This window comes from Heptranchias perlo, chromosome 20 (genome assembly GCF_035084215.1).
Source record: "Heptranchias perlo isolate sHepPer1 chromosome 20, sHepPer1.hap1, whole genome shotgun sequence".
In the NCBI taxonomy this organism is placed as follows: Eukaryota; Metazoa; Chordata; class Chondrichthyes; order Hexanchiformes; family Hexanchidae; genus Heptranchias; species Heptranchias perlo.
In genome coordinates this window covers 48,776,117-48,803,392 of record NC_090344.1, presented here as the reverse complement: position 1 = coordinate 48,803,392, position 27,276 = coordinate 48,776,117, and the positions used below count along the sequence as shown (strand labels likewise).

General features: G+C 45.0%; 1 protein-coding gene across 1 annotated transcript; it reads left to right on the top strand.

Moving 5' to 3' along the window:
* Positions 1-756: 756 nt before the first annotated feature.
* ckap2l (cytoskeleton associated protein 2-like) lies at positions 757-27,276 on the top strand. The gene is made up of 9 exons (XM_068001277.1): positions 757-831; positions 3,618-3,690; positions 5,056-5,122; positions 7,356-9,205; positions 13,520-13,721; positions 14,608-14,766; positions 20,933-21,005; positions 23,911-24,058; positions 26,220-27,276. The coding sequence occupies exons 1-9, from the start codon at positions 786-788 to the stop codon at positions 26,437-26,439; spliced, it is 2,838 nt and encodes a 945-aa protein (XP_067857378.1). The 5' UTR covers positions 757-785; the 3' UTR covers positions 26,440-27,276.

The window sequence follows — 27,276 nt, the reverse complement described above, 5'->3', positions numbered from 1 at the left end:
TCGCTGGGTCAAAATCCTGGAACTCCCTCCGTAACAGCACTGTGGGAGAACCTTCACCACACAGACTGCAGCGGTTCAAGAAGGCGGCTCACCACCACCTTCTCAAGGGCAATTAGGGATGGGCAATAAATGCCGGCCTTGCCAGCGATGCCCACATCCCATGAACGAATAAAACAAAAAGGTTAACTGACAAAAGATCGGTTTAGAGCCAGCAGTTATTTTTTTGGGGGGGGGGTATTATTTACTTAAACTTAAAGAGACAATTATTATGTGTATTTTTAAATGTAGGTGATTCTCAAGAAGTGAGGAGGAAAGTTGCCTCTATTCCTATGGTTGAGTAACGATGATCAATGGACTTCCTTGCTCAGCTCTTTTTATCCCAAGTTTGCAGAACTGGGGAATTAATTGAACTCAATTTTTTTTTAAGAGTTCCAACCAAAGAGGTAAATTTTTTGTTTGGTTTGGGCCCCCTTAAAATAAAGGGGGTCGATTTTATTTTTGAAAACACATCAAAATCAAATAAAAAGAGTGAAATAATGATTTTGGTGCGCTGGTCACTTCAGTGTCTCGCCCTCTTCCTCGGATCTTTGCAGCCCTGGACTGAAGGGGGCGGGGCCACGGGGGGAGGGGCGGGGCCACGGGGGGAGAGGCGGGGCCACGGGGGGAAGAGCCATTGGTGGGATTTTTTGAATTACGTCTGTCGGCACCGTCCAATCAGGCACGGCGGAAGCGGCGGCGGTTGGGTTTTGAATGTGGCGGGAGGGGGAGTGACCGTTTCCGTGAGGATGGAGGCCGGTTCGCGGCTCGGCCGCCTTCGGATTTCGGAGTCAGGTAAGGGAGTTGGCCGGGTGGGGTGCTGAGGAGGTGGGTCGTCGTGCTCCCGGGAAACTCAAACCCGGCCTGCTGTCATTGAAGGGCATGAAAGCGGCTGTCAGAGCCCCCCGAGGGCCGTTAATAACCCCCGCCCTGGTTAAACCTAGGCCCGCCCCCCCCCCCCTTGACCTTCGACTCTGGACCCCCCACCCCCACCGCCTTGACCTTAGACCTTAGACTCTGGACCCCCACCGCCTTGACCTTAGACTCTGGACCCCACCCCCACCGCCTTGACCTTAGACTCTGGACCCCCCACCCCCACCGCCTTGACCTTAGACTCTGGACCCCCCCCCCCGCCCCCAACCCCCAATGATGCAGATGTGCACGCTTCCAGGTTGCACCTGTTTGTTTTTGGATGCTGTAACTTGTTTGCCATGTATTGCTATCTTTTTTGGCTTTGGTGCGGTGTCGAGTTATTTGGATTCCTTCCTGACTCTACACTCACGCCGCTGTCCTTGCATTGATGTGTCCAGAGCTGCTTTGCATCCCGACAAAAGCAACAGCATCGCACCATTCTAAATGACAATCCCTCTGTATCGCAGGTCACAGATGTGGCACAAAGTCGCTCTGTATATTTTAGCGATTAGATTTTTGGTGGCCAGTTTACCTCTTTTTTAAAAAAAACAAATTTGTCGGCTGCCTACTCGTTTAAAATATATACGGTAGATGCAAAAATAGGCAGCTGGCAACCTGAGTAGTCATTTTGATTCACTTGTGTGTTCCTGTTTAGTTGCCTGTTATTAACTGCTTCCATGTTTCATGGCGGAGTTTGAGAGAGGGGCCAAAGGGATGATCTCGACCCCCCTTTTTGCCGAAGGTCTCCTCTAAGCCAGTGGCAAAGTGGGTGCTGGTATTTTATACAAGAGGAGATGGACTGACAGTTGGCCAGTGTGCCCTATGTGCCAGTACTGGTGTAAATAAGAAGTAAATGTTGTGACACGACGATATGGAATTGTTGCATGCATGAATGTGATGGTATCACAACATAGTGTATCTACTAGGTTTTTGCTGCTGTTGGAGTAGCATATTTACTAGACACAGGAAGAGTTGTCTGATCCACCAGTCTTTTTTTCAAAATCCAGTGCTCTCAGTTGTTGCTGTCTGTGCGATTTGTGCATCAGCAGCGAGCGGTGCAAGAGCAATATAAAAGCAACTGATGTTTACATGTACAGGGTCTGTGGCAAGAAGAGCAACTTTTTTTTTCCGCCTACTGGCTTTGCTTCTGTATTTCAAAATGTTATCAGCTATTCTTGTGTCTGGAGCAGTCACCCAAATCGTGAAATGTGCACAGTCACCACTAGGATCTTGGACTGTGTGTGTGTGAAATGTGTCAATTTAATTTAAAGTTAAAGATTGTGTCTTTCCAAACTTGGTCTGTATTTGGAGAATGAATAAACTGTTGGACTATAACCTGGTGTTGTAAGATTCCTTACATTTGTACACCCCAGTCCATCACCGGCATCTCCACATCATGTATTTGGAGAGAGCATTTTGAGCTGTACAAACCACTAGCGTGAAGTATTGCTAAGTGGAAGGCTGTCACTGGGGCTCAGAGCAATATGAGGGAATAAATTCAGAGCATCACACGGAAAATGTATTGGGTTAAGTGTGTCTTTCTTCCCCTATGCTGTATTAATATTAATGAGCCGAGTGATGCATTGGCCACTATTACTGAAGTGCATGGATGTGCTCACATGCATTGACATGTATCTGCATATACTTTGGTATTGTTGCTGTCCATTTTGTTTGAATTTTTACACTTGTGTACACATTGTAAATGTTTAAAAAATGCACCTGTACAGTTGCTATCAAGCTGTATGATATGTGCTGCATGCATGGGCTTAGTCAGATGAAAAAAGGAAAAAACAACAATCTAAAATAAAAGTGCAAAGTGTTGGGAATATGTGGTAGGTGCCTCACTTTCTGAAAAGAGAGACGACCAGTTAATGCTTTGGAGCAAGCTGAGTTCTGAGAGATTTGAAGATCAAGACTTTACATTCAACGTGTTGGGAAGACAGGTGCATCCATAGAGGTCAGCAAGGACGAGGACAATAGATGCACAAGCTTCATCTAATGGTGCAGGGGGTGACGTTTCATAAAAGTTGGTGATTGGGAGATGAGCAAGCAGGACTTTGAAGAAATGGAGTTCATAGGTGACAAGTGTGAATAATGATTTCAGCAGCTGTGGGGGAGTGATAGTTTCAAATTGTGCTTCCTGTTATATGCCATGCCACTCCATCAGACAAAACCTCTTCCACCTTGGCCAATTACTAAATGGACGGTGTAGATTCAGCAAGACAGCTGTCCCATCGGTTTGTCTGTATCCCAGCATTCTATGAGAATATTAACACAGCTCACATGAGAGAAAATTGTGCTGCATTTGTTTGACGGTAGAATTAAGTGCTACTTAATTTCTGCTAAATTTTCAAAGCAATTACTGGGATTATAGTATAAGAGGGAGAAAGAAATGTGCCTACCTTCACATGGAGGGAAACTGAGAGAATCTGCATGCTGGAGTAAATCCAAAGTAAGGTGCAGGCAAAAGATTGTAACTTCTCTTTTTTTTTGACAATTTTGTATTTTGCTTTCTGTAAACTGGTTTGAGACATTAATGGTAGAGTATCTTTGAGCAAACTCCAGTTAGTCACATGTAACCTTCTATTGAACGTGAGTTCAGTGCATTTTTGAGTTTAATTTAAATGATGCATTGTGATTTTGACTTGTAATCTTTCTTCATGAAACAGAATGTCGAAGGCAACAACTTGAAGCCTATCTCACGAGAAAAGGGAAATTGAAGATTCCAGGTCCTAATGCCAGGTTTGTCTGCAAAGGTTATGAGAGCAAGCTTGTTAGAATTTCAGTGTAAAGTGATAGACTGTGTGTTGCCACATTGCTTCATATGAAAGCTGAGAGTGAAGGAAGCAATTTAAATTACTGATTGGCATATTCAAATCCTGACATTCAGTAATCTGATGGATTGCACCCTGTTAATTTGCACTTTTTACTATTCCACATCAGATTAAAATATCTTGTTGATCAGAATGGTGAATTGATGGTTTGAGTATCTTGCCTTGTGTCCCACAATCACCAATTTAAACTCTCGCCCTGATGGTTAATTTACTCTCCGGACTGCTTTGTGTCAATTGCAGATGATCTAACAGTCACCTTATTGCAAAGTGTTTCTGCTGTATTGGGTCTTGCTCAACTCGACATCTCCTGTAGCAGAGGGTGTCCTGGTGAATTGCTCCCTTATTCTCTGCTATTGTCCAAATTTGACTCCTTGTGGCAACCCAGTAATAGTGTGTGTGCATGTATTTCCAATCTTGTTGCTGGGTTTATTTTGTACATTTGTACTTTTATATTATAGAAAAAAAGTCACATTTAACCATGTTTACTTTAATGTTGTGCTTCTTAATTCATTTTAAATGGCCTACAATTGTATTTGATTTTAATTCTTTCCACTGGTGGTGTACAATGTACTCAATATGCTAACAGGTCCCTTACAATTTATTGAATCTACCTGAACAGGCTCCAGCTGAGCACCACCATTAATAGAAACCTTACTTTCTATGCTGAGAGGAATCAAACCCGTGCCTCACCACTTGGTGGCACCAGTAACGTTTTTCACTGCATTGACAAAAAATGTTGACAGTCACTGTCTTCAATTGGTTTCCTTACTTTTTTCCTTGTTGATATCCCCAGTACATTTGGGATTTGCTAATTATAAAACATACTCCAGACGCTCTGTACCATATGCACCAGTACAGAAATCCTCCTTGGAGTTAAATTCTGATTCTAATACGACATGTCTTCTAATTCCAAGCATTTTTTTTAAGACTACCTGACGTAATATTGTTAAATCAGCCCATGACATAGTTTTTGCAGAGCTGACTTTTATATAAAGGGATCTATTATTACCATGAATTGTTTAAAGCTTCCACTTGTTGACATACTATACTTGTAGAATGCCCTGTAAAACAGCTTTGCTGCTTTGAGCGTTGAGAGCATGTTATCAGATTGACTTTTTTGAATGGGCTGTTTGTTTATCCATTAATTCTCTATGAAAAATAATGGCCCATTAAGGAAGTTGGTGTGTGAGATAGGAGCTGAGTAAATAATTTCTACGTCTTGTGTTCTTTATTTTGGAACCAGTTTGCACAGAAAAATATTATGTCTTTTTAGGTACTATTTAGAGGACAAGACGAATAGGAAAATACAGCCACCAACTGCTCCATCCAAAGTTGGCTTGGTAAGTAGGAAGGGTCTTCAGAATATGATCCTTCTCAGCAAACTACTACGGATGAAACTAAATTATTGGTAACAGGCTGAATTTTTAATAAAGAACACTTCCAAGTTAGTAACCTCCAATTCTGAGTGCTTCCGTATTCAGTATTAAGTCCAACTTGAATGGACTATTCCAACTGAGATTTTCAGTCAGAAGGAGAGAATTGAGAACTCCTGGGAAATAGCTCTTTTTGTCCGCTACCTAGAAATGCCTAACCCATCCTATGGTGTGCTTAAGATGGGGGGGGCCTCTAGGAAAGGAAACTGGGTAGTAAGCTGTGTCCCGTCACTGATACACGCATTTTTTTTATTTGTTCATGGGATGTGGGCGTCGCCGACAAGGCCGGCATTTATTGCCCACCCCGAATTGCCCTTGAGACGGTGGTGGTGAGCCGCCGCCTTGAACCGCTGCCGTCCATGTGGTGAAGGTTCGCCCACAGTGCTGTTAGGAAGGGAGTTCCAGGATTTTGACCCAGCGACGATGAAGGAACGGCGATATATTTCCAAGTCGGGATGGTGTGTGAATTGGAGGGGAACGTGCAGGTGGTGGTGTTCCCATGTGCCTGCTGCTCTTGTCCTTCTAGGTGGTAGAGGTCGCAGGTTTGGGAGGTGCTGCCGAAGAAGCCTTGGCGAGTTGCTGCAGTGCATCCTGTGGATGGTACACACTGCAGCCTATGTGCGCCGGTGGTGAAAGGAGTGAATGTTTTGGGTGGTGGATGAGGTGCCAATCAAGCGGGCTGCTTTGTCCTGGATGGTGTCGAGCGTCTTGAGTGTTGGAGCTGCACTCATCCAGGCAAGTGGAGAGTATTCCATCACACTCCTGACTTGTGCCTTGTAGATGGTGGAAAGGCTTTGGGGAGTCAGGAGGTGAGTCACTCGCCGCAGAATACCCAGCCTCTGACCTGCTCTTGTAGTGCAGTATTTATATGGCTGGTCCAGTTAAGTTTCTGGTCAATGGTGACCCCCCCCCAGGATGTTGATGGTGGGGGATTTGGCGATGGTAATGCCGTTGAATGTCATGGGGAGGTGGTTAGACTCACTCTCGTTGGAGATGGTCATTGCCTGGCACTTATCTGGCGCGAATGTTACTTGCCACTTATGCGCCCAAGCCTGGATGTTGTCCAGGTTTTGCTGCATGCGGGCTCGGACTGCTTCATTATCTGAGGGGTTGCGAATGGAATGCATGTTGGTACTTCAATGCTGCACCATCTAAATTTTAGCTAACGGGCTGATTAACTTGATCAACTTTTTGAATTCCTTCAATTTCTCAAAATACTGACACCCTGTGTTAGGTCTTTACTGATGGTCATTTTTGGCACCTTCATTCATGACTATTTTTGTGACATTGTTTATCGAAAGTTACAATTTGCTTGTCACAATTCTCACACTGCTGATCATTGGGAATGTTCATTGATTAGCAGTGGAGAAATGTTATGGCTTGTTTTTCTCACCGTGAGGAAAAATGTACTTTCAAATAATTTGTTCTGAACCTCTGTGCCATACATGAATTGATTTTTTCGATGCAGTGTTTTTCTGTGTGGTTTCTCCTCATCTGACCATTTCAGGAGCTAACAAACGACAAGGCAATGTGCTAGATCAGTCTTAAAAGTCAGTGTGTCGTTTGTGTGAATGTTGAGCATGTCTTATATTATCTTCCCAGATTTTTTATTTGTGGTATTGAATGAGACTTGCGGGCACAGCGATTTAACCTTTGTGTTAAACCCCTAGGTGCTGAATTTAAATCTGGCTCGGATTAATGGGTGATGATCTCCTCTCTGATGCTTAAATTTTAATTGGATCTATTTTTATAAAAGTTATATCTCCTTGATGTATTAATTAAAGTTTCTGTTCCAAGATGTGTTTTTCTGCACCATGCACCATTTATTATCTGTTGGAATGGACAGCCATCCCTGATCCCAACCACCTATCAACTGTTTAACTGATCTAACCACAATTGCTTTTGTCCCCACTTCCTGGCTGTGGGAGACTCCAGTGGCAAGAACATAGTGAAGGCCAACAGCTTAGAGTAAATAATCTGACATTCTTGCCATCAGGGATGCTGAGACCCTCCTGGAGCCCAATGCTTCTCTTAATTCAAGTACAAAGGTTTAGGCAATGAAAAATCTACTTCGATTTGTTCAGTTTCAACTTTCTTTCAATACTGCATGAGCTTTTTCTAATTTTGTTATTTGTTTCAGGGAGGAGACTTGAAAGGTGGTGGTCCTACAAAACCACCTAAACTAAAAGGCGCAAATAACCCAGCTTCTACCAACCATGTCAAATCAGTGGCTGCTAGGTCCCGAGCTCAACCCAACACGAAAACCACTGAAGCTAAGAAAACTCTCTCCAAAGCTGTTTGCACAGTTCCCCAAATGACTGCTGACATTCAGATCAAAAAAGTACCTACATTATTCCCATTGGAGTCAAATACAACAGAAAATGAGTCTCTTGCTAGACAGACAGCTCAATCTGGACAGTATGGAGGGGATTTGAAACCTGTAAGCAGCACATCAGCATGTGCTGATAATCTTCTCCATAAATCAGGTGACGAAGAAAAAGAAAACAAGTACATTGTGGGTACAGCTCTAAATGCTGGACACTCTGTCAGTTCAGCTTTAATTAAACAGTTTACAGAACAGACAATTAAAACACAAGTTGGCAGATCAAAGGACAGTGGGTCAGACAATTGGTTAAGTGCTATTGGCATAGGCAGAACAGCCAAAGCAGCCACGAGAGCAGCCAAACCTGCAGGCACGGCCAAGGCAGCCACGAGAGCAGCCCAACCTGCAGGCACGGCCAAGGCAGCCACGAGAGCAGCCCAACCTGCAGGCACGGCCAAGGCAGCCACGAGAGCAGCCCAACCTGCAGGCACGGCCAAGGCAGCCACGAGAGCAGCCCAACCTGCAGGCACGGCCAAGGCAGCCACGAGAGCAGCCCAACCTGCAGGCACGGCCAAGGCAGCCACGAGAGCAGCCCAACCTGCAGGCACGGCCAAGGCAGCCACGAGAGCAGCCCAACCTGCAGGCACGGCCAAGGCAGCCACGAGAGCAGCCCAACCTGCAGGCACGGCCAAGGCAGCCACGAGAGCAGCCCAACCTGCAGGCACGGCCAAGGCAGCCACGAGAGCAGCCCAACCTGCAGGCACGGCCAAGGCAGCCACGAGAGCAGCCCAACCTGCAGGCACGGCCAAGGCAGCCACGAGAGCAGCCCAACCTGCAGGCACGGCCAAGGCAGCCACGAGAGCAGCCCAACCAGCAGGCACGGCCAAGGCAGCCACGAGAGCAGCCCAACCTGCAGGCACGGCCAAGGCAGCCTCGAGTGCAGCCCAACCTGCAGGCACGGCCGAAGCAGCCTCGAGTGCAGCCCAACCTGCAGGCACGGCCGAAGCAGCCTCGAGTGCAGCCCAACCTGCAGGCACGGCCGAAGCAGCCTCGAGTGCAGCCCAACCTGCAGGCACGGCCGAAGCAGCCTCGAGTGCAGCCCAACCTGCAGGCACGGCCAAGGCAGCCTCGAGTGCAGCCCAACCTGCAGGCACGGCCAAGGCAGCCTCGAGTGCAGCCCAACCTGCAGGCACGGCCAAGGCAGCCTCGAGTGCAGCCCAACCTGCAGGCACGGCCAAGGCAGCCTCGAGTGCAGGCACAGCCAAGGCAGCCTCGAGTGCAGCCAAACCTGCAGGCAGAGTGATGGTTCCAAAACAGTCCACAATGGATAAGAACTATGGCGACAGGAGATTGAGCAAGTCAACACAACAGCTGGCAATTGACAAATCAAAGCCAAGTGCTGGTGCTGGGCTACCCCCACAGAGTGCAAGCATCTGGAATGGAACTAATCCCACTGGAAAAGGGCCAATAAAAATATGGAAACCTTTTACAAGACCTGATGGACGTTCAATGCATTCAGATTTGGGGTCTCCTGCAAGAAACATAACGGAAAGTAAAGGAGCAGTACAGAGTACAAGCAAATCTACTGCATCAACAATGAGCACCACTAAGCGTTGGGGAGATCCAAGCTCTGTGACCAAGACGTTAAAAGGAAAAGATGAAAGGAGGTAAAAGAATTCACTGTTTTTCCTGCATAAAAATGGTTTGACTGTTTTAACCTGGAGCTTCGCTGTTTTGGTAAGGTGACTTTTAAAGAATATGATTATGAAAGGAGCTTTCTGTTCACCGAAAATACATGGAAACATCTGTGCTTGAATTTATATCCTCCATTAATAATTGGTTTGTCTGTTACACGGTTTAAAAGATTTAGTTATCAATCACTTGGACTGTGGCACAGAAGATTAGTACACTATCCAACACTCCTGGGATATGGGTTTGTCCACTCTGATAAAATCCAACTCTTGTTCTTTGATTCTTTCTTCCTTCATGAATGCCAGACTGGACAGTCAACCAAGTTCCTATTGGATATGGGTTTATACCCCAATTCAGTGCACACTTGTGTATGTAACCTGGAGATGTCAAGTGGTGCTTTGGGGGTTGCTGGTCTGAGATCGGTGTTAAGTTCACTGCTGAGGCAAAGTAAATAGAGTTTCACCCTGTACCGAACCCACTTCAGATAAGCAGAGAGTGCTTGCTACTAAAATAGGTGCAAAAAGTGTGAAAATGTTCCAATTCCCTGTTAGTAACATCGCTCTGGTTTCATAACACAAAAATCATTCAGATTTAGATGATGAGGTTCACATGAGGTTGGAGAGAGGGATGGGACGGGACTAGCTACAAAAAAATGAAATATTCTTGTTAAGATCCTGCCAGTTTCTAACTGCCTGCACCACAGAAATTCCACATTATTGCTTTTATTCTGGCATTAATATTTAAGAACGTAAGGACTGGAGAACCGCTAATGTAGTACCATTATTCAAGAAGGGGAGTAGGGAAAAACCAGGGAACTACAGGCCAGTGAGCCTAACATCAGTGGTAGGAAAATTATTGGAAAAAATTCTGAAGGACAAAATTAGTCTCCACTTGGAGAAGCAAGGATTAATCAGGGATAGTCAACATGGCTTTGTCAAGGGAAGATCATGTCTGACTAATTTGATTGAATTTTTTGAGGGGGTGACTAGGCGTGTGGATGAGGGTAACGCAGTGGATGTGGTATACATGGATTTCAGTAAGGCCTTCGATAAAGTCCCCCACAGGAGACTGGTCAAGAAGGTACGAGCCCATGGAATCCAGGGTGCCTTGGCACTTTGGATCCAAAACTGGCTTAGTGGCAGAAGGCAGAGGGTGATGGTCGAAGGTTGTTTTTGTGACTGGAAGCCTGTGGCCAGTGGGGTATCACAGCGGTGCTGGGTCCCTTGCTGTTTGTGGTCTACATTAATGACTTGGATATGAATGTAAAAGGTATGATCAGTAAGTTCGCTGATGATACAAAAATTGGTAGGGTGGTAAATAGCGAGGAGGATAGCCTCAGTCTGCAGGACGATATAGATGGGTGGAACAGTGGCAAATGGAATTTAACCCGGAAAAGTGCGAGGTGATGCACTTTGGAGGGACTAACAAGGCAAGGGAATACACAATGAATGGGAGGACCCTAGGCAAGACAGAGGGTCAGAGGGATCTTGGTGTGCAAGTTCACAGATCCCTGAAGGCGGCGGAACAGGTAGATAAGGTGGTAAAGAAGGCATATGGGATACTTGCCTTTATTAGCCGAGGCATAGAATATAAGAGCAAGGAGGTTATGATGGAGCTGTATAAAACACTGGTTAGGCCACAGCTGGAGTACCGTGTGCAGTTCTGGTCGCCACACTACAGGAAGGATGTGATCGCTTTGGAGAGGGTGCAGAGGAGATTCACCAGGATGTTACCAGGGCTGGAGCGCTTCAGCTATGAAGAGAGACTGGGAAGATTGGGTTTGTTTTCCTTGGAGCAGAGGAGGCTGAGGGGGGACATGATTGAGGTGTACAAAATTATGAGGGGCACAGATAGGATGGATACTAAGGAGCTTTTTCCCTTCGTTGAGGGTTCTATAACAAGGGGACATAGATTCAAGGTAAAAGGCGGGAGGTTTAGAGGGGATTTGAGAAAGAACTTTTTCACCCAGAGGGTGGTTGGAGTCTGGAACTCACTGCCTGAAAGGGTTGTGGAGGCAGGAACCCTCACAACATTCAAGAAGCATTTGGATGAGCACTTGAAATGCCATAGCATACAAGGCTACGGACCAAATGCTGGAATATGGGATTAGAGTAGACAGCTTGATGGCCGGCGCGGACACGATGGGCCGAAGGGCCTCTATCCGTGCTGTATAACTCTCTATGACTCTAAATGGGAGCAGAAGTAGACCATCCGGCCCCTTGAGCCTGCTCCACCATTCAACAAGATCATGGCTGATCTTCTACCTCTACGCCATTTTCCTGCACCATCCCCATATCCCTTGATGCCTTTTAATATCTAGAAATCTATCGATCTCTGTACTCAATGACTGAGCCTCCACAGCCCTCTGGGGTAGAGAATTCCAAAGATTCATTGCCCTCTGAGTGAAGAAATTTCTCCTCATCTCAGTCCTAAATGGCCTACCCCTTATTGTGAGACTGACCCCTGGTTCTGGACTTCCCAGCCAGGGGAAACGTCCTCCTTGCATCTACCCCATCGAGCCCTGTAAGAATTTTGTATGTTTCAATGCGATCACCTCTCATTCTTCTAAACTCTAGAGAATACAGGCCTAGTCTGCTCAATCTCTCCTCTTACGACAATCCCACCATCCCAGGAATCAGTCTGGTGAGATTGGGAAATGTTGATGATCAAAGGGACCTGGGTGTCCTTCCACATGAGTCACTGAAAGATAACATGCAGGTGCAGCAAGCAATTTGGAAGGCAAATGATATGTTGGCCTTTATTACAAGAGGATGTGAGTGCAGGAATAAAAATGTCTTACTGCAATTATATCTGGCCTTGGTGAGGCCACACCTGGAGTATTGTGTACAGTTTTGGTCTCCTGACCTAAAGTTGCACTCCCTCTATGTCAAGTATATCCTTTCTTGGGTAAGGAGACCAAAATTGTACACAATACTCCAGGTGCGGTCTCACGAAGGCCCTTTATAATTGCAGTAAGACATTTTTAGTCCTGTGCTCAAATCCTCTTGTCATAAAGGCCAAGATACTGCTTGCTGTACCTGCATGTTATCTTTCAGTGACTCATGTACAAGGACACCCAGGTCCCTTTTGAACATCAACATTTCCCAATCTCGCACCATTTAAAAAAATACTCTACATTTCAGTTTTTCCTACCCAAGTGGATAACTTCACATTTTTCCACATTATATTCCATCTGCCATGTTCTTGCCCACTCACTTAGCCTGTCTGTATCCCCTTGAAGCCTCTTTGCATCCTCCTCACAATGCACATTCCCACCTAGTTTGGTGTCATCAGCAAACTTGGAAATATCACATTTGGTCCCCCCATCCAAATCATTGATACAGATTGTGAATAGCTGGGGCACAAGCACCGATCCCTGCGATTCCCCACAGTCTGCCAACCTGAAAAAGACCTGTTTATTCCTACTCTCTGTTTTCTGTCTGTTAACCTATTCTCAATCCATGTCAGTATATTACCCCCAATTCCATGTGCTCTAACTTTGTTCACCAACTTCCTGTATGGGACCTTATCGAAAGCCTTCTGAAAATCCAAATACACCACATCCACTGGTTCCACCTTATCTATTCTCCTGGTTACATTCTCAAAGGTTTGTCAAACATGATTTCCCTTTCATAAATCCATGTTTACTCTGTCAAATCCAGTTGTTATTTTCCAAGTGTACTGTTATCACATCCTTGACAATCGATTCTAGCATTTTCCCCACTACTGATGTCAGGCTAACAGGTCTGTAGTTCCATGTTTTCTCTCTCCCTCCTTCCTTAAATAGTGGAGTTACATTTGCTACCCTCCAATCTGCAGGAAGCATTCCAGAATCTATAGAATTTTGGAAGATTACAACCAATGCAGCCACTATCCCTATAGCCACCTCTTTCAAAACCGTGGGATGTGGATCATCAGGTCCTTGGGATTTATTGACTTTCAGTCCCATTAATTTCTCTAGTATTTTTTTACTAACACTAATTTCTTTCAGTTCCTCATTCTTGCCAGACCCTTGGTTCTCTAGTATTTCTGGGAGGTTTAAAATTAAGACTGTCCAAAATGTTTGGACCTTGATGCACACTGTACTGGGTGGTGTATTTGCTTTTCTCTGCACAACTTGTTGTGTTTTTGTCGCAGCTTGTACTAGTAAAATTTATATAATACCACAACTGATCGCAACACTTCTAATACTTCATCCCGCACCCTAGTTTCTTTTGCTCTTTTTCCCTGTTCTAAAAAACTGGTGTTATGTTTTTTTTTCATAATGTAATATTAATGTTTTGCCTTAGGAAACAGCTTGAAGAGTGGTTGACATCCAAAGGGAAAACCTACAAACGCCCTCCCATGCCAACCCCTTTAAAAAAAGCAGTAAAGTCCATTAAAAAGAATCTGGAGCTGTCTTTCTGGGAGGCGATTGAGGAGGAAGAGCAGAAGAGCCAGGCAGATCAGGCGAACCACATGTTGGATGACTGCATGAAGTTACTGGAGAAGGTATGGAAGTTCCATAGGGAAAGTCATTGGTGTCATTTCATAACCAAAGAGCACACTGTCACTTTCCAGTTACAGGATGCGTGCTAGAGGTGCACTGTCTTATACAATGTAGAAAAATAGAAATGTATCTTATTGGATTAAAAGTGGGTGGTGAGGGGCATCGTGCACATCAGCCACGTCAGCATAGGGGCTGTTTGGAGGCGAGGGGGAGCAATTATTTTTCCAGTCCTCTCCCAGCTGGCAATCTGCTCAGATCCTTCAAATAGCTGTGGAACACTTATCTTAATTGTTACCTCAGTGCTCTCAAGGAAGCAGAAACTATTACTCAATTTTGCTTTACTTTTATAAATCAGCTTACTCCTTAATGAAACAAAAACCCCCAACTGTACAAGTTATTTTCAACTTGCTCAATATCCTTTTGACTGACAAACCCAATGTTCTCCGTATGTTTAAACAGGGGCTTTTTCAGCAGCTGCAAGTTGGCTGAAACTCCCTGGTGTGGTTTTTCTGAGTGTTTCTTTGAATGGTAGACATTCTTCCTTTATTCTCCACTGATGACTGGTTCTTTGGATTGCTGTTCATGTCTGTCCTTGCACAATCTCTAACTTGAAAGTTTATTGTAAACAATTTTACAACACCAAGTTATAGTCCAACAAATTTATTTTTAATTCCACAAGCTTTCGGAGGCTTCCTCCTTCCTCAGGTGAACGGTATGGAAATGAATGTTCACCTGAGGAAGGAGGAAGCCTCCGAAAGCTTGTGGAATTAAAAATAAATTTGTTGGACTATAACTTGGTGTTGTAAAATTGTTTACAATTGTCAACCCCAGTCCATCACCGGCATCTCCACATCTTGAAAGTTTATAGCTTCCTTTGTATCCCTTCAGGGTCTCCCTCCTGAACAAGTGGCTGCAGCTCTGCAGAAAGTTCCAGAAAGTGACAAGATTGCTAAGTACTGGATCTGCCAAGCACGCCTGCTGGAATTAACTGGCACAGTGGAGGCTGTCATTGCCATGTTTCAGCAGGCTGTTCACAGTGGTGCAGAGGTAAGGATACTGGGAAAGTTTTAAAGGGAATTCAGATCGTTGAGTCCCAGGCTCTCAAATTTAGTTTCTGTCCTTCACCAAAACACTTAGAAATGCCTGTCCTCAGTTTATATAGAATCGTAGAAAAGTTACAGCACGGAAGGAGGCCATTCGGCCCATCAAGTCCGTGCTGGCTCTATGCAAGAGCAACCCAGCGAGTCCCACTCCCCCGCCCTATCCCCGCAGCCCTGCAAATTTTTTCCTTTCCACGACTTATCCAATTCCCCTTTGAAGGCCATGATTGAATCTTTTTTCGTTCATGGGATGTGGGCATCGCTGGCATTGCCAGCATTTATTGCCCATCCCTAATTGCCCTTGAGAAAGTGGTGGTGAGCCGCCGCCTTGAACAACTGAGTGACTGGCTTGGCTATTTTAGTGGGCGATTTCAGAATCAACCACATTGCTGTGGGTCTGGAGTCACATAGGCCAGACCGGGTAAGGACGGTAGGTTTCCTTCCCTAAAGGGCATTAATTAACCAGATGGGTTTTTACGAAAATCCAGTAGTTTCATGGCTACCATTACTGATAATTTTTTTAAATTCCAGATTTTAATTAATTGGATTTAAATTCCCCAGCTGCCGTGGCGGGATTTGAACTCATGACTCCAGAATATTAGTCCTGGTTTCTGTATTACTATTCCACTAACATAACCACTATGCTACCGTACCCGCTGGAATGCACCACACCCTCGGTCAGTGCATTCCAGATCCGAACCACTTGCGATTTTTAAAAAAGTTTTTCCTCATGTCATCTTTGGTTCTTTCGGCAATGACCTTAAATCTATGTCCTCTGGTTCTTGACCCTTCCGCCAATAGGAACGTTTTCTCTCTATCCACTCTGCCTGGACCCTTCATGATTTTGAATACCTCTTTCAAATCTCTTTGCAATTGTCTCTGTTCCAAGGAGAACAACCACCTTCTCCAGTCTATCCATGTAACTAAAGTCCGTCATCCCTGGAATCATTCGAGTAAATCTCTTCTGCACCCTCTCCAAGGCCTTCACATCTTTCCTTAAGTGTGGTGCCTGGAACTGGACACAATAGTCCAGTTGTGGCTGAACCAGTGTTTTATAAAGGTTCATCATGACTTCCATACTTTTGTACTTTATGCCTCTATTTACAAAGCCCAGGATCCCATATGCTTTCTCAACCGCTTTCTCAACCTACCCTTCCACTTTCAGCGATTTGTGCACGTATACCCCCCAGATCTCTCGGTTCCTGAACCCCTTTTAGAATTGTGCCCTCTCGTTTATATTGCCTCTCCTTGATCTGCCTACCGAAATGTATCACTTCGCATTTTTCTGCATTAAATTTCATCTGCCACGTGTCCGCCCGTGCCACCATTCTGTCTATATCCTCTTGCAGTCTATCACTACCCTCCTCACTGTTTACTACCCTTCCAAGTTTTGTGTCATCTGCAAATTTTGAAATTCATGAGATGTGGGTGTCGCTGGTGAGGCCGGCATTTATTGCCCATCCCGAATTGCCGTTGAGAAGGTGGTGGTGAGCCATCTTCTTGAACCGCCGCAGTCCGTGTGGTGAAGGTTCTCCCACAGTGCTGTTCGGAAGGGAGTTCCAGGATTTTGACCCAGCGACGATGAAGGAACGGCGATATATTTCCAAGTCAGGATGGTGTGTGACTTGGAGGGGAACGTGCAGGTGGTGGTGTTCCCATTTGCCTGCTGCTCTTGTCCTTCTAGGTGGTAGAGGTCGCGGGTTTGGGAGGTGCTGTCGCAGAAGCCTTGGCGAGTTGCTGCAGTGCATCCTGTGGATGGTACACACTGCAGCCACAGTGCGCTGGTGGTGAAGGGAGTGAATGTTTAGGGTGGTGGATGGGGTGCCAATCAAGCAGGCTGCTTTGTCCTGGATGGTGTCGAGCTTCTTGAGTGTTGTTGGAGCTGCACTCATCCAGACAAGTGGAGAGTATTCCATCACACTCCTGACTTGTACCTTGTAGATGGTGGAAGGGCTTTGGGGAGTCAGGAGGTGAGTCACTCGGCGCAGAATACCCAGCCTCTGACCTGCTGGTGGAGCCACAGTATTTATATGGCTAGTCCAGTTAAGTTTCTAGTCAATGGTGACCCCCAGGATGTTGATGGTGGGGGATTCGGCGATGGTAATGCCGTTGAATGTCAAGGGGAGGTGGTTAGACTCTCTTGTTGGAGATGGTCATTGCCTGGCACTTGTCTGGCACGAATGTTGCTTGCCACTTATGAGCCCAAGCCTGGATGTTGTCCTGGTCTTGCTGCATGTGGGCTCGGACTGCTTCATTATTTGAGGGGTTGCGAATGGAACTTAACATTGTGCAATCATCAGCGGACATCCCCATTTCTGACCTTATGATGGGGGGAAGGTCATTGATGAAGCAGCTGAAGATGGTTGGGCCTAGGACACTGCCCTGAGGAACTCATGCAGCAATGTCCTGGGGCTGAGATGATTGGCCTCCAACAACCACTACCATCTTCCTTTGTGCTAGGTATGACTCCAGCCAATGGAGAGTTTTCCCCCTGTTTCCCATTGACTTCAATTTTACTAGGGCTCCTTGGTGCCACACTCTGTCAAATGCTGCCTTGATTTCAAGGGCAGTCACTCTCACCTTACCACTGGAATTCAGCTCTTTTGTCCATGTTTGGACCAAGGCTGTAATGAGGTCTGGAGCCGAGTGGTCCTGGCAGACCCCAAACTGAGCATCGGTGAGCAGGTTGTTGGTGAGTAAGTGCCGCTTGATAGCACTTTCGACGACACCTTCCATCACTTTGCTGATGATTGAGAGTAGCCTGATGGGGTGGTAATTGGCTGGATTGGATTTGTCCTGCTTTTTTTTGGACAGGACATACCTGGGCAATTTTCCACATTGTCGGGTAGATGCCAGTGTTGTAGCTGTACTGGAACAGCTTGGCAAGAGGCGCAGCTAGTTCTGGAGCACAAGTCTTCAGCACCACAGCTGGGATGTTGTCGGGGCCCATAACCTTTGCTGTATCCAGTGCACTCAGCCGTTTCTTGATATCACGTGGAGTGAATCGAATTGGCTGAAGACTGGCTTCTGTGATGGTGGGGATATTGGGAGGAGGCCGCGATGGATCATCCACTCGGCACTTCTGGCTGAAGATGGTTGCAAACGTTTCAGCCTTGTCTTTTGCACTCACGTGCTGGACTTCACCATCATTGAGGATGGGGATGTTAGCATCATTAAATATATCAAGAAAAGCAGTGGTCCCAGCACCGACCCTGGGGAACACCATTGTACACCTTCCTCCAGTCTAAAAAACAACAGTTCACCACTCCTCTCTGTTTCCTGTCCCTGAGCCAATTCTGTATCCATGTTGCTACTGCCCCCTTTATTCCATGGGCCGCAATCTTGATGATAAGCCTACCATGCGGCACTTTATCAAATGCCTTTTGAAAGTCCATATACACCACATCAACTGCATTGCCCTCATCTACCCTCTGTTACCTCATCAAAAAACTCGATCAGGTTAGTTAAACATGATTTGCCTTTTGGGAAAGCCAGCATGGATCTGTTAATCAATCCACACTCGTCCAAGCGACTGTTAATTCTGTCCCGGATTATCGTTTCTAAAAGTTTCCCCACCACTGAGGTTAAACTCACTGGCCTACAGTTTCTGGATATATCCTTTTTTGAAAAGGGGGCGACATTTGCAGTTCTCCAGTCCTTTGGCACCCCCCCCACCCCCCCCTGTATCGACGGGTGTTTGGAAGATTATGGCCAGTATCTGGACAATTTCCACCTTTTACTTCCCTCAGCAACCGAGGTTGCATCCCATCCGGACCGAGTGACTTATCTACTTTAAGAACACTAGCCTTTCAAGTACCTCTTCTTTCTCAACTTTTAGCCCATTTCGTATCTCAACTCTTTCTTCCCTTACTGAAACTCTGGCAGCATCATCTTCCTTGGTAAAGACAGAGACAAAGTACTCATTTAGTACCTCGGCCATGCCCTCTGCCTCTGAGTAGATCTCCTTTATGGTCCCTAATTGGTCCCACCCCTCCTTACTACCCATTTACTGTTTACGTGCCTGTAGAAGACTTTTGGATTCCCTTTTATGTTGGCTGCTGGTCTATGCTCATACTCTCTCTTTGCCCCTCTTATTTTCTTTTTCACTTCCCCTCTGAACCTCCTGCCTGGTTCTCACTTGTGTTATCAATGTGACGTCTGTCATACGCCCCTTTTTGCCGTTTCATCTTACTCACTATCTCTTTTGCCATCCAGGGAGCTCTGGCTTTAGTTGCCCTACCTTTCTGCCTCGTGGGAATGTACCTGGACTCTACCCGAACCATCTCCACTTTAAAGGCCGCCCATTGTTCAAGTACAGTTTTGCCTGCCAATCTATTATTCAAATTTACCCGGGCCAGATCTGTGTTCATTCCATTGAATTTGGCCCTCCTCCAAATGAGCATTTTCACTTCAGCGTTGTCCATGTCCTTTTTCCATAGCTATTCTAAACTTTATGATACTACGGTCACTGCTCCTCCACTGACACTTGGCCCACCTCATTCCCTGGAACAAAGTCCAGCAATCCCTCCTTCCTCGTTGGGCCGGAAACATACTGGTTGAGAAAGTTCTCCTGAACACATTGCAAAAATTCCTCCCTTCTGTGCCTTTTATTGTCGTCCCAGTCGATATTAGGTTAGTTGAAGCCCCAGTTATCACCACTCTACAGCTTTTGCACCTCTCTAATTTCTAATAAATGGCTATTTGAAAGAATGGTGACAAAGTGCGTTAAAATGTTGTGAATGACAATGACCCATTCACATGCAATTTGATTGACCTGAGCCCAGGTCATTTTGGATGTAGCTGCTTTGTGAACTGGAAAGTTCTAGTAATTTTTATCACAAAAAGTGGTTTATTGGTTGGAGCACGGAGGTTTTCACTTGAAGCAGCAGCACCATTTTAATCATTTGGATCAACAGGCTGCATTTAGTTTGAGGTGAGGTTGATTCTCCCCTCCTGTAATATACAGAATTTTCTGCATACAGTGTATTCTGCACTAATACATGTGTCCCATGCTTATGATCTGGTCAGATTGTCTTTTCACTCCCCATTCTAGAGAAGTCAGGATGATATTTGCTAGTCAGTGCATTTATCCTGATACAAGTAAACAGATCCAAAGTATATCGAGAACTCTGCACAAACCAAAGTCAGCCATATGTTAATATTATAAAACCTAGACATGGTGCCCAGTGAAGTACTGAACCGTACCGATTTGAAGGACCCAGGTTTAATCCAGTCTGTGGGTCAGCCAATCTCAGCTGTGGTGGTGGTATGGACTATAGAATTGGCCTCAGTATCCCTGGGTTAAGGAGGGGACGGGGGTGAGTTGGCCAGGGCTCCTGCCTCTGATGACTATGCAGTGACCCCTGATGGGAGATGCGTGTGGGTAGATCTGAGACGAGGGCATATCTGGCTCGTCTGCAATGTTTTCCATATTGCAGTGGCCTGCTGACACTCACTGTCTAGACTTAAACATGAAGAATAGCCACTTGTCTGAGGTAATTTTGGCAATTGGGCCTGTGGGACGATACTCCAGCAAGAGGTAATACTGTCAGGAGAAGGGGGGGGTGGGGTTGTTGGGAGAGAAAAACAGCTTTTAAAAAGTTTTACTTTAAATAGCTCTTCTATCTTGTCTGTTCTCAATTAGTGTGATGGACTTGTGTTTGTATTTTAAATTAGGGCAAAGCAAATAATTTCACTGAAATTATTGATGTTAATTGTAAACTGCGTGTTTTTAATGGTACCTGATTTAACTGCAGCACGTTAACATTTACACACACGCACACCATTTGTCCAGCTAATAATTTCATTAAGCATTGCATTGTTTTTCTTCGTACTTGGTGACAGTATCGTGTGGTAGATTTTCAAAGCTTTTGCCTGTGATGAGTATCTTACCCATCGCAAGCATGAATCAAAATCAGTTTCCTGATGTCTGAGTGCATTGTTGGGGACTCCGAAAATCTACCCTTCAATGCTCTGGAGAAGAGGTTGTGACCAGATTGCTGAAGCACAGAATTACATTGTTGTACATTGTCCTGTTACACTGTCAAAATGCACAACCTTTCTTGTCCTGTTGGTTACATTACAATAATAAACTCTGGCTAACTATTTCTCAGCCTGTCGAAGATCTGCGATCTGCTCTGGTTGAAATCATCATGAGGAATGCAAGCTCTCGAACAACCTCCGCAGGTAAGTTCACAGCAGTAAAAAGGAGCTTGGTTATGCTGGGCTTCCTGAAAGTTCTTCAGCCGTAACTGATTTTAAGTGCACCCCTTGAACTGAAGGAATTACTGTCTACTACTGTTATCTGTTTTTAGCATCAGGGCCCATTTTTTTAAACACTTTTATGAAGTGCATGTTTGTAAATTTAATTTTAAGAAGGTGCTGTGGTGTTGCACAACAGATGGATGCCAAGAATGTGAAGTTTGGATTCCTGGCTGTTTTTGCAGTCAGGTCGGTACAAGCATCATAATCTGTATTAGAACAGATTGTTCAGGCATCTAATCATCGTTTTGTGTTTGTTTATGGAATGCATTGAGTTTTTGCTTCCCAATCGGCTAAATATACACTGGGTTTTTAACAGGATAATCTGTATCCAGACCCCTTTAAACAAGCTCGAGAACCAGGAAATAATGAAACGCCAGTTTAATGCTTTTACTTCATATTACATTTCATACTACGTACAGTGACCATGAGGTTACTGGTACAGACAGATACGGGAGGACTCATCAGGAAGAGTTGTAAGTGCGTCGTTCTAATCTGCTTACACTGGTTGAAGCGAGAAGTTAAAGTCCCTGAGCTTTCGTTGTTAGTAACGTCTTGCGAGCGTGATGCTAACAAGTCAACATGTTCTGGTTATTTTTAATATATAACACGTTAACTCATTAAGTCATCTTGTAAATGATGTAATCCTATTTAGTGCGCCTGCACGACACGATCGTTGCTTTTCTCGTGGCTTTTTTTTATTCGTTCATGCGATGTGGGCATCGCTGGCGAGGCCGGCATTTATTGCCTATCCCTAATTGCCCTTGAGAAGGTGGTGGTGAGCCGCCGCCTTGAACCGCTGCAGTCAATGTGGTGAAGGTTCTCCCACAGTGCTGTTGGGAAGGGAGTTCCAGGATTTTGACCCAGCGACAATGAAGGAACGGTGAATATATTTCCAAGTCGGGATGGTGTGTGACTTGGAGAGGAACGTGCAGGTGGTGTTCCCATGTACCTGCTGCTCTTGTCCTTCCAGGTGGTAGAGGTCGCGGGTTTGGGAGGTGCTGTCGAAGAAGCCTTGGCGAGTTGCTGCAGTGCATCCTGTGGACGGTACATACCGCAGCCACTGTGCGCCGGTGGTGAAGGGAGTGACTGTTTAGGGTGGTGGATGGGTTGCCAATCAAGCGGGCTGCTTTGTCCTGGGGGGTGTTGGAGCTGCACTCGTCCAGGCAAGTGGAGAGTATTCCATCACATTCCTGACTTGTGCCTTGTCAATGGTGGAAAGGTATTGGTGAGTCAGGAGGTGAGACACTCGCTGCAGAATACCCAGCCTCTGACCTGCTCTTGTAGCCACAGTATTTATATGGCTGGTCCAGTTAAGTTTCTGGTCAATGGTGACCCCCCCCAGGATGTTGATGGTGGGGGATTCGGCGATGGTAATGCCGTTGACTGTCATGGGGAGGTGGTTAGATTCTCTCTTGTTGGAGATGGTCATTGCCTGGCACGAATGTTACTTACCTTGCTTGTGCCTTACTATGTCATCTTTTCTCATACCTTTCCTCTACACGTCTATTGTATTGGTAAGTCTGCTGATCATCTGACTGCTTGGCTCGGTGCCGAGAACACATGATGTCTTTCCTTGCAGATTATTAGTCCATTAATGTATCACAGGGTCTAATCTTGTCCTGAACATGACCGCTAAGAACCTGCTTATATTGCAGATGCTTGGTTTTCATATATGTAAATGTCTTTAATATTGAGATGTTTAATAAAGTTATTAGTATTATTAGGGCCTTTCCCACCTGGCATCCCCTCGACAGAATGTAATTCCTTCCGATTTTATACCTCCAGTTTTCTGTGCTCCTGTTGGTTTAATTAAACCCCTTTTAAGGCAGCAAGTAGCTGAGCCATACAGATCAGAATGGTTCCAGATTTGATGCCCCGTCTGTGCTGAGTTAGTTCACCTCAGCTGTGTGTCAGCAAGGACACTGCAGCTAGTATCTCCACCCCTTCGTTTGGGGGGAAGCTGGGGTCCTGTTCTTGATTGCTGTTGGTGACCTTTGTTCAAAAGTGCATGCAGGTGAGGACAGGATCAGGTTGGGCTTGCTCACTTCCTCCTCCCCTCATGGTAAATTAGCATGACACTTATTGTGTAGTTCATGTGTGAAGGATAGGTGCTTGAGGGGAGAGTGCCTAGTGCCAGTTGGAAATATGCCCAGCAAGAGTTAATAGATCCAGGAGAGAAGAGGTGGAAATCTGTGTGTGTGAACTGTTAACTGTTGATTTTGAAGAAAAGAGAATACTGTTTCTCAAATAGGTTCATCTCCCCTTTCCTTGTCCCCAGGTCAGTCCTTTCCCTTCCTGTATAATCTGTTGTACGATTTCTCTTGTTTAACTATTGTAGTTAAGTGGAATGTTTAATGATTACAGTACATGTCTAGAGGTTATGCTGAGGAGTCCACACATGGAGCACTGTGTCTTGTTCTGGACACCATGCTCCGAAAAGGACATGCAATGAAGTGGATGTCGAGAAGGAGAAAATTTTATCTATGTAAAGGCAATGACCTGTAAGGAAAGTTTAGAGAAAATCAAGCTATGCATTCCGGAAAGAAGATTGTTTAGGATACCCTCATCCGGATACATAAAATATGAAATGATATGGAGAGGATGAGCCCTGAATATTAAGAGTAAGTCAGGCCAAGTCAGAAATTTAAATTGGTGAAAAATAAAGCACATCTTACTGGTTTAAATTTAGAACAATCTGCCAGAGAAAATATTTGGGTTCGGAGTGTTGAAAATGTAGTTGGATGATGGACTAGAGATTTAGGGTGCTCAAGGAATGGACTTCGATTGGCCTTTTCTCAACTTTGACTGTTCTTGTACTCTTTGACAGAAAAGGAAGATAACGAAACTGAAGATTTCAGAGAGTCTTCCATCGTCACACCACATACAACGGCAATGAGGATTTTATGTGGCAAGGCTGGTGGGCGAGGTTCATCTGTGGTCAAATACAGAGTCACCAAAACACCTCAAGTGCACAAGTAAGGGTTTGAATCGGCCTTTTTTTTCCCAATGAGGGTGGAAAGCAAGCAAGAATTTAAAACTGCTGAACTTTCTCAAGGCGAAGTACAAAAATTAGTTTGTTAGATGCAGTCTAGATGGTACGCCTCGTTGCTGATTCCGTCCATGATTTGAAACCCTGTACGTTAGCATAGTATTGTAGTAGGGAAACATAGAAAATAGGAGCAGGAGTAGGCCATTTGGCCTTTCGAGCCTGCTTCACCATTCAATATGGCCATGGCTGATCCTCTATCTCAATGCCATATTCCTGCTTTCTCCCCATACCCCTTGATGCCTTTTGTGTCTAGAAATCTATCTAGCTGCTTCTTAAATATATTCAGTAACTTGGCCTCCACAGCCTTCTGTGGTAGAGAATTCCACAGATTCACCACCCTCTGAGTGAAGAAATTTCTCCTCATCTCAGTCCTAAATGACCTACCCCGTATCCTGAGACTGTGACCCCTCGTTCTGGACCCCCCCCCCCAGCCAGGGGAAACATCCTCCCTGCGTCCAGTCTGTCTAGCCCTGTCAGAATTTTATATGTCTCAATGAGATCTCCTCTCATTCTTCTAAACTCGAGTGAATACAGGCCGAGTCGACCCAATCTCCTTCATATGACAGTCCTGCCATCCCAGGAATCAGTCTGGCGAACCTTCGCTGCACTCCCTCTATTGCAGGTGTATCCTTTTTTGGGTAAGGAGACCAAAATTGCACACAATACTCCAGGTGTGGTCTCACCAAGGCCCCATACAACTGCAGGAAGACATTCCTTGTTCCTGTACTCACATCCTCTTGCAATGAAGGCCAACATAGCATTTGCCTTCCTAACTGTTTGCTGCACCTGCATGTTTGCTTTCAGTGACTCATGTACAAGGACACCCAGGTCCCTTTGTACATCAACATTTCCCAATCTATCACCATTTTAAATAATACTCTGCCTTTCTGTTTCCTTCCGAAGTGGAAAACTTCACATTTATCCATATTATACTGCATCTGCCATGTATTTGCCGACTCACTCAACTTGTCTTAATCGCCTTGAAGCCTCTTTGCATCCTCCTCACAACTCACGATCCCACCTAGTTTTGTGTCATCAGCAAACTTGGAAATATTACATTTGGTTCCCATGTCCAAATCATTGCTATATATTGTGACTAGCTGGGGCCCATGCACTGATCCCTGCGGTACCCCACCAGTCACTGCCTGCCACCCTGACAAAGACCCATTTATTCCTACTCTCTGTTTCCTGTCTGTAAAACAATTTTCAATTCATGCCAGTATATTATCACCAATCCCATGTGCTTTAATTTTGCACACTAACCTCTTAGGTGGGACTTTATCAAAGGCCTTCTGAAATTCTAAATAAACCACATCCACTGGTTCTCCCTTATCGATTCTACCAGTTACATCCTCAAAAAAACTCCAGTGGGTTTGTCAAACATGATTTCCCTATCATAAATCCATGTTGACTTTGTCTAATCCTGTTGATATTTTCTAAGTGTTCTGTTATCACATCCTTTTTTGAGGTACAGCACAGGAGGAGGCCATTTGGCCCATTGTGCCTGTGCCGGCTCTTTGAAGGAGTTATCCAATTAATCCCAGTCCCCTGCTCTTTCCCTATGTAAATTTTTTCCCTTCAAGTTTTCATCCTGGCTTTTTAGAAATGATCATCAGAAAGGCGAGGGAGCAGAGGATAAAATTAGAATAGGACGTTGGTGTTTGCTTGGATTGATAAAACAAATCTCTGACTACCAGAACCTGAAACTCACATAGTGAGCAGCATATGTGGAGGACTGGAATGTGGCAACCTTGGTTTCCAGCCTCATGACTGCTCTGATCTGTCCGGCTATAACAAACATTGAGTAAATCAAGTGAATTGGGTCCACATGAATCAGTGCATTATGATCAGGCTGCACTGTATCCTTCGGTCCAGGTGGAGCGCTTCCAAGCTGATGCTCTCCATCGTGCCCCATTCTGGATGTACTTCCTGTTGGTCAGTTATGAAGTGATTCTTTTTGCCATGATCTACATGTGCAGTCTGGATTTTGGGCTTTCCTGCGTCACCAGGGCCCACGAAGATGGTGATTGCAGGGAATTAAATGGGCAAAATGGTGGCATGTTTTCAAAATGCATCTTTCTTTGCAGAGGAAAAGAAACTCTGGGCAGAACGCGATCTGTTGGGCAGCAAGGTCTGAAGTTCCTCACCCCAGTCCGCCGCTCTGTACGGATTGAGCATGTGTCTGCTTCATACCCTGAGATGTTGAGAGAGCATGACTGCTGTGTAACCTCACTGAATGAACTTTTAGCTGTGGAGGAGGCTGGAACATTTGTTTATAGTGAAAATCAGGCTCTGCTGGGAGAATGACAGATATATGACTCTCTAAAGCAATTATATATGTGCTTCAGAACCTTACAGCATTCTTTTGTAAATAAGCTTGTTATAACCAATATGCAACGTATTAAGAATTGATATAATAAATGACTGAATATAGTCATTTTGTTTTAATTAAGAATTAGCCCTTAGCCATATCCTTGGACGTGCCTGCATGTATCTCCTTGGGAGGCCACATTCTGTTTTCACAAACACTAACATTCCAGTAATGCAAGTTCTCACATGTTGGGAGGACCTTTACTGCTGTAGTATTACCCCTGAACTTCAAAAGGAAACATTAAAAACACTTATTCTCTCCCCCTGCTGTCCCTTGTTGCATTTATATTTTGTTATTTTCCTGCCCAACCTTCATCATTATAACCTCTTCTAAGAATGTTTCAATTCACCTGTTCCATTCAGCCTCTGATCTGTGATGGAGGAAGGACTGTTGCAGTTTGATCTTTCTCCGAACCCTTGCACTCGCATTCGAACCGCTGGTTAACAGTTTGCAAACCCAAGGCCTTCACCGTTCATTCAAAGGAGAAAAATAACACATTGGCCAATACAAACAGACTAAAACGACAGGGCAAGTTTGTTCAGAGGTGAAATAATATACAATAGTGCAACAACACAGCTCAGCACTTGAAAACAAAACAAAATTAGAATCAGTGATGGAGGTTCATGTTTACTTCAGAACTGAATTTCTTTCTTTGATAAGCAACTGGATCTTTGGGTGTCTCTCTTGTAAACCTGTAAGATGAGATGCACCATAGAGACGAAGGAGGAAAGCTCCGAAAGCTTGTGATTTCAAATAAAACTGTTGGACTATAA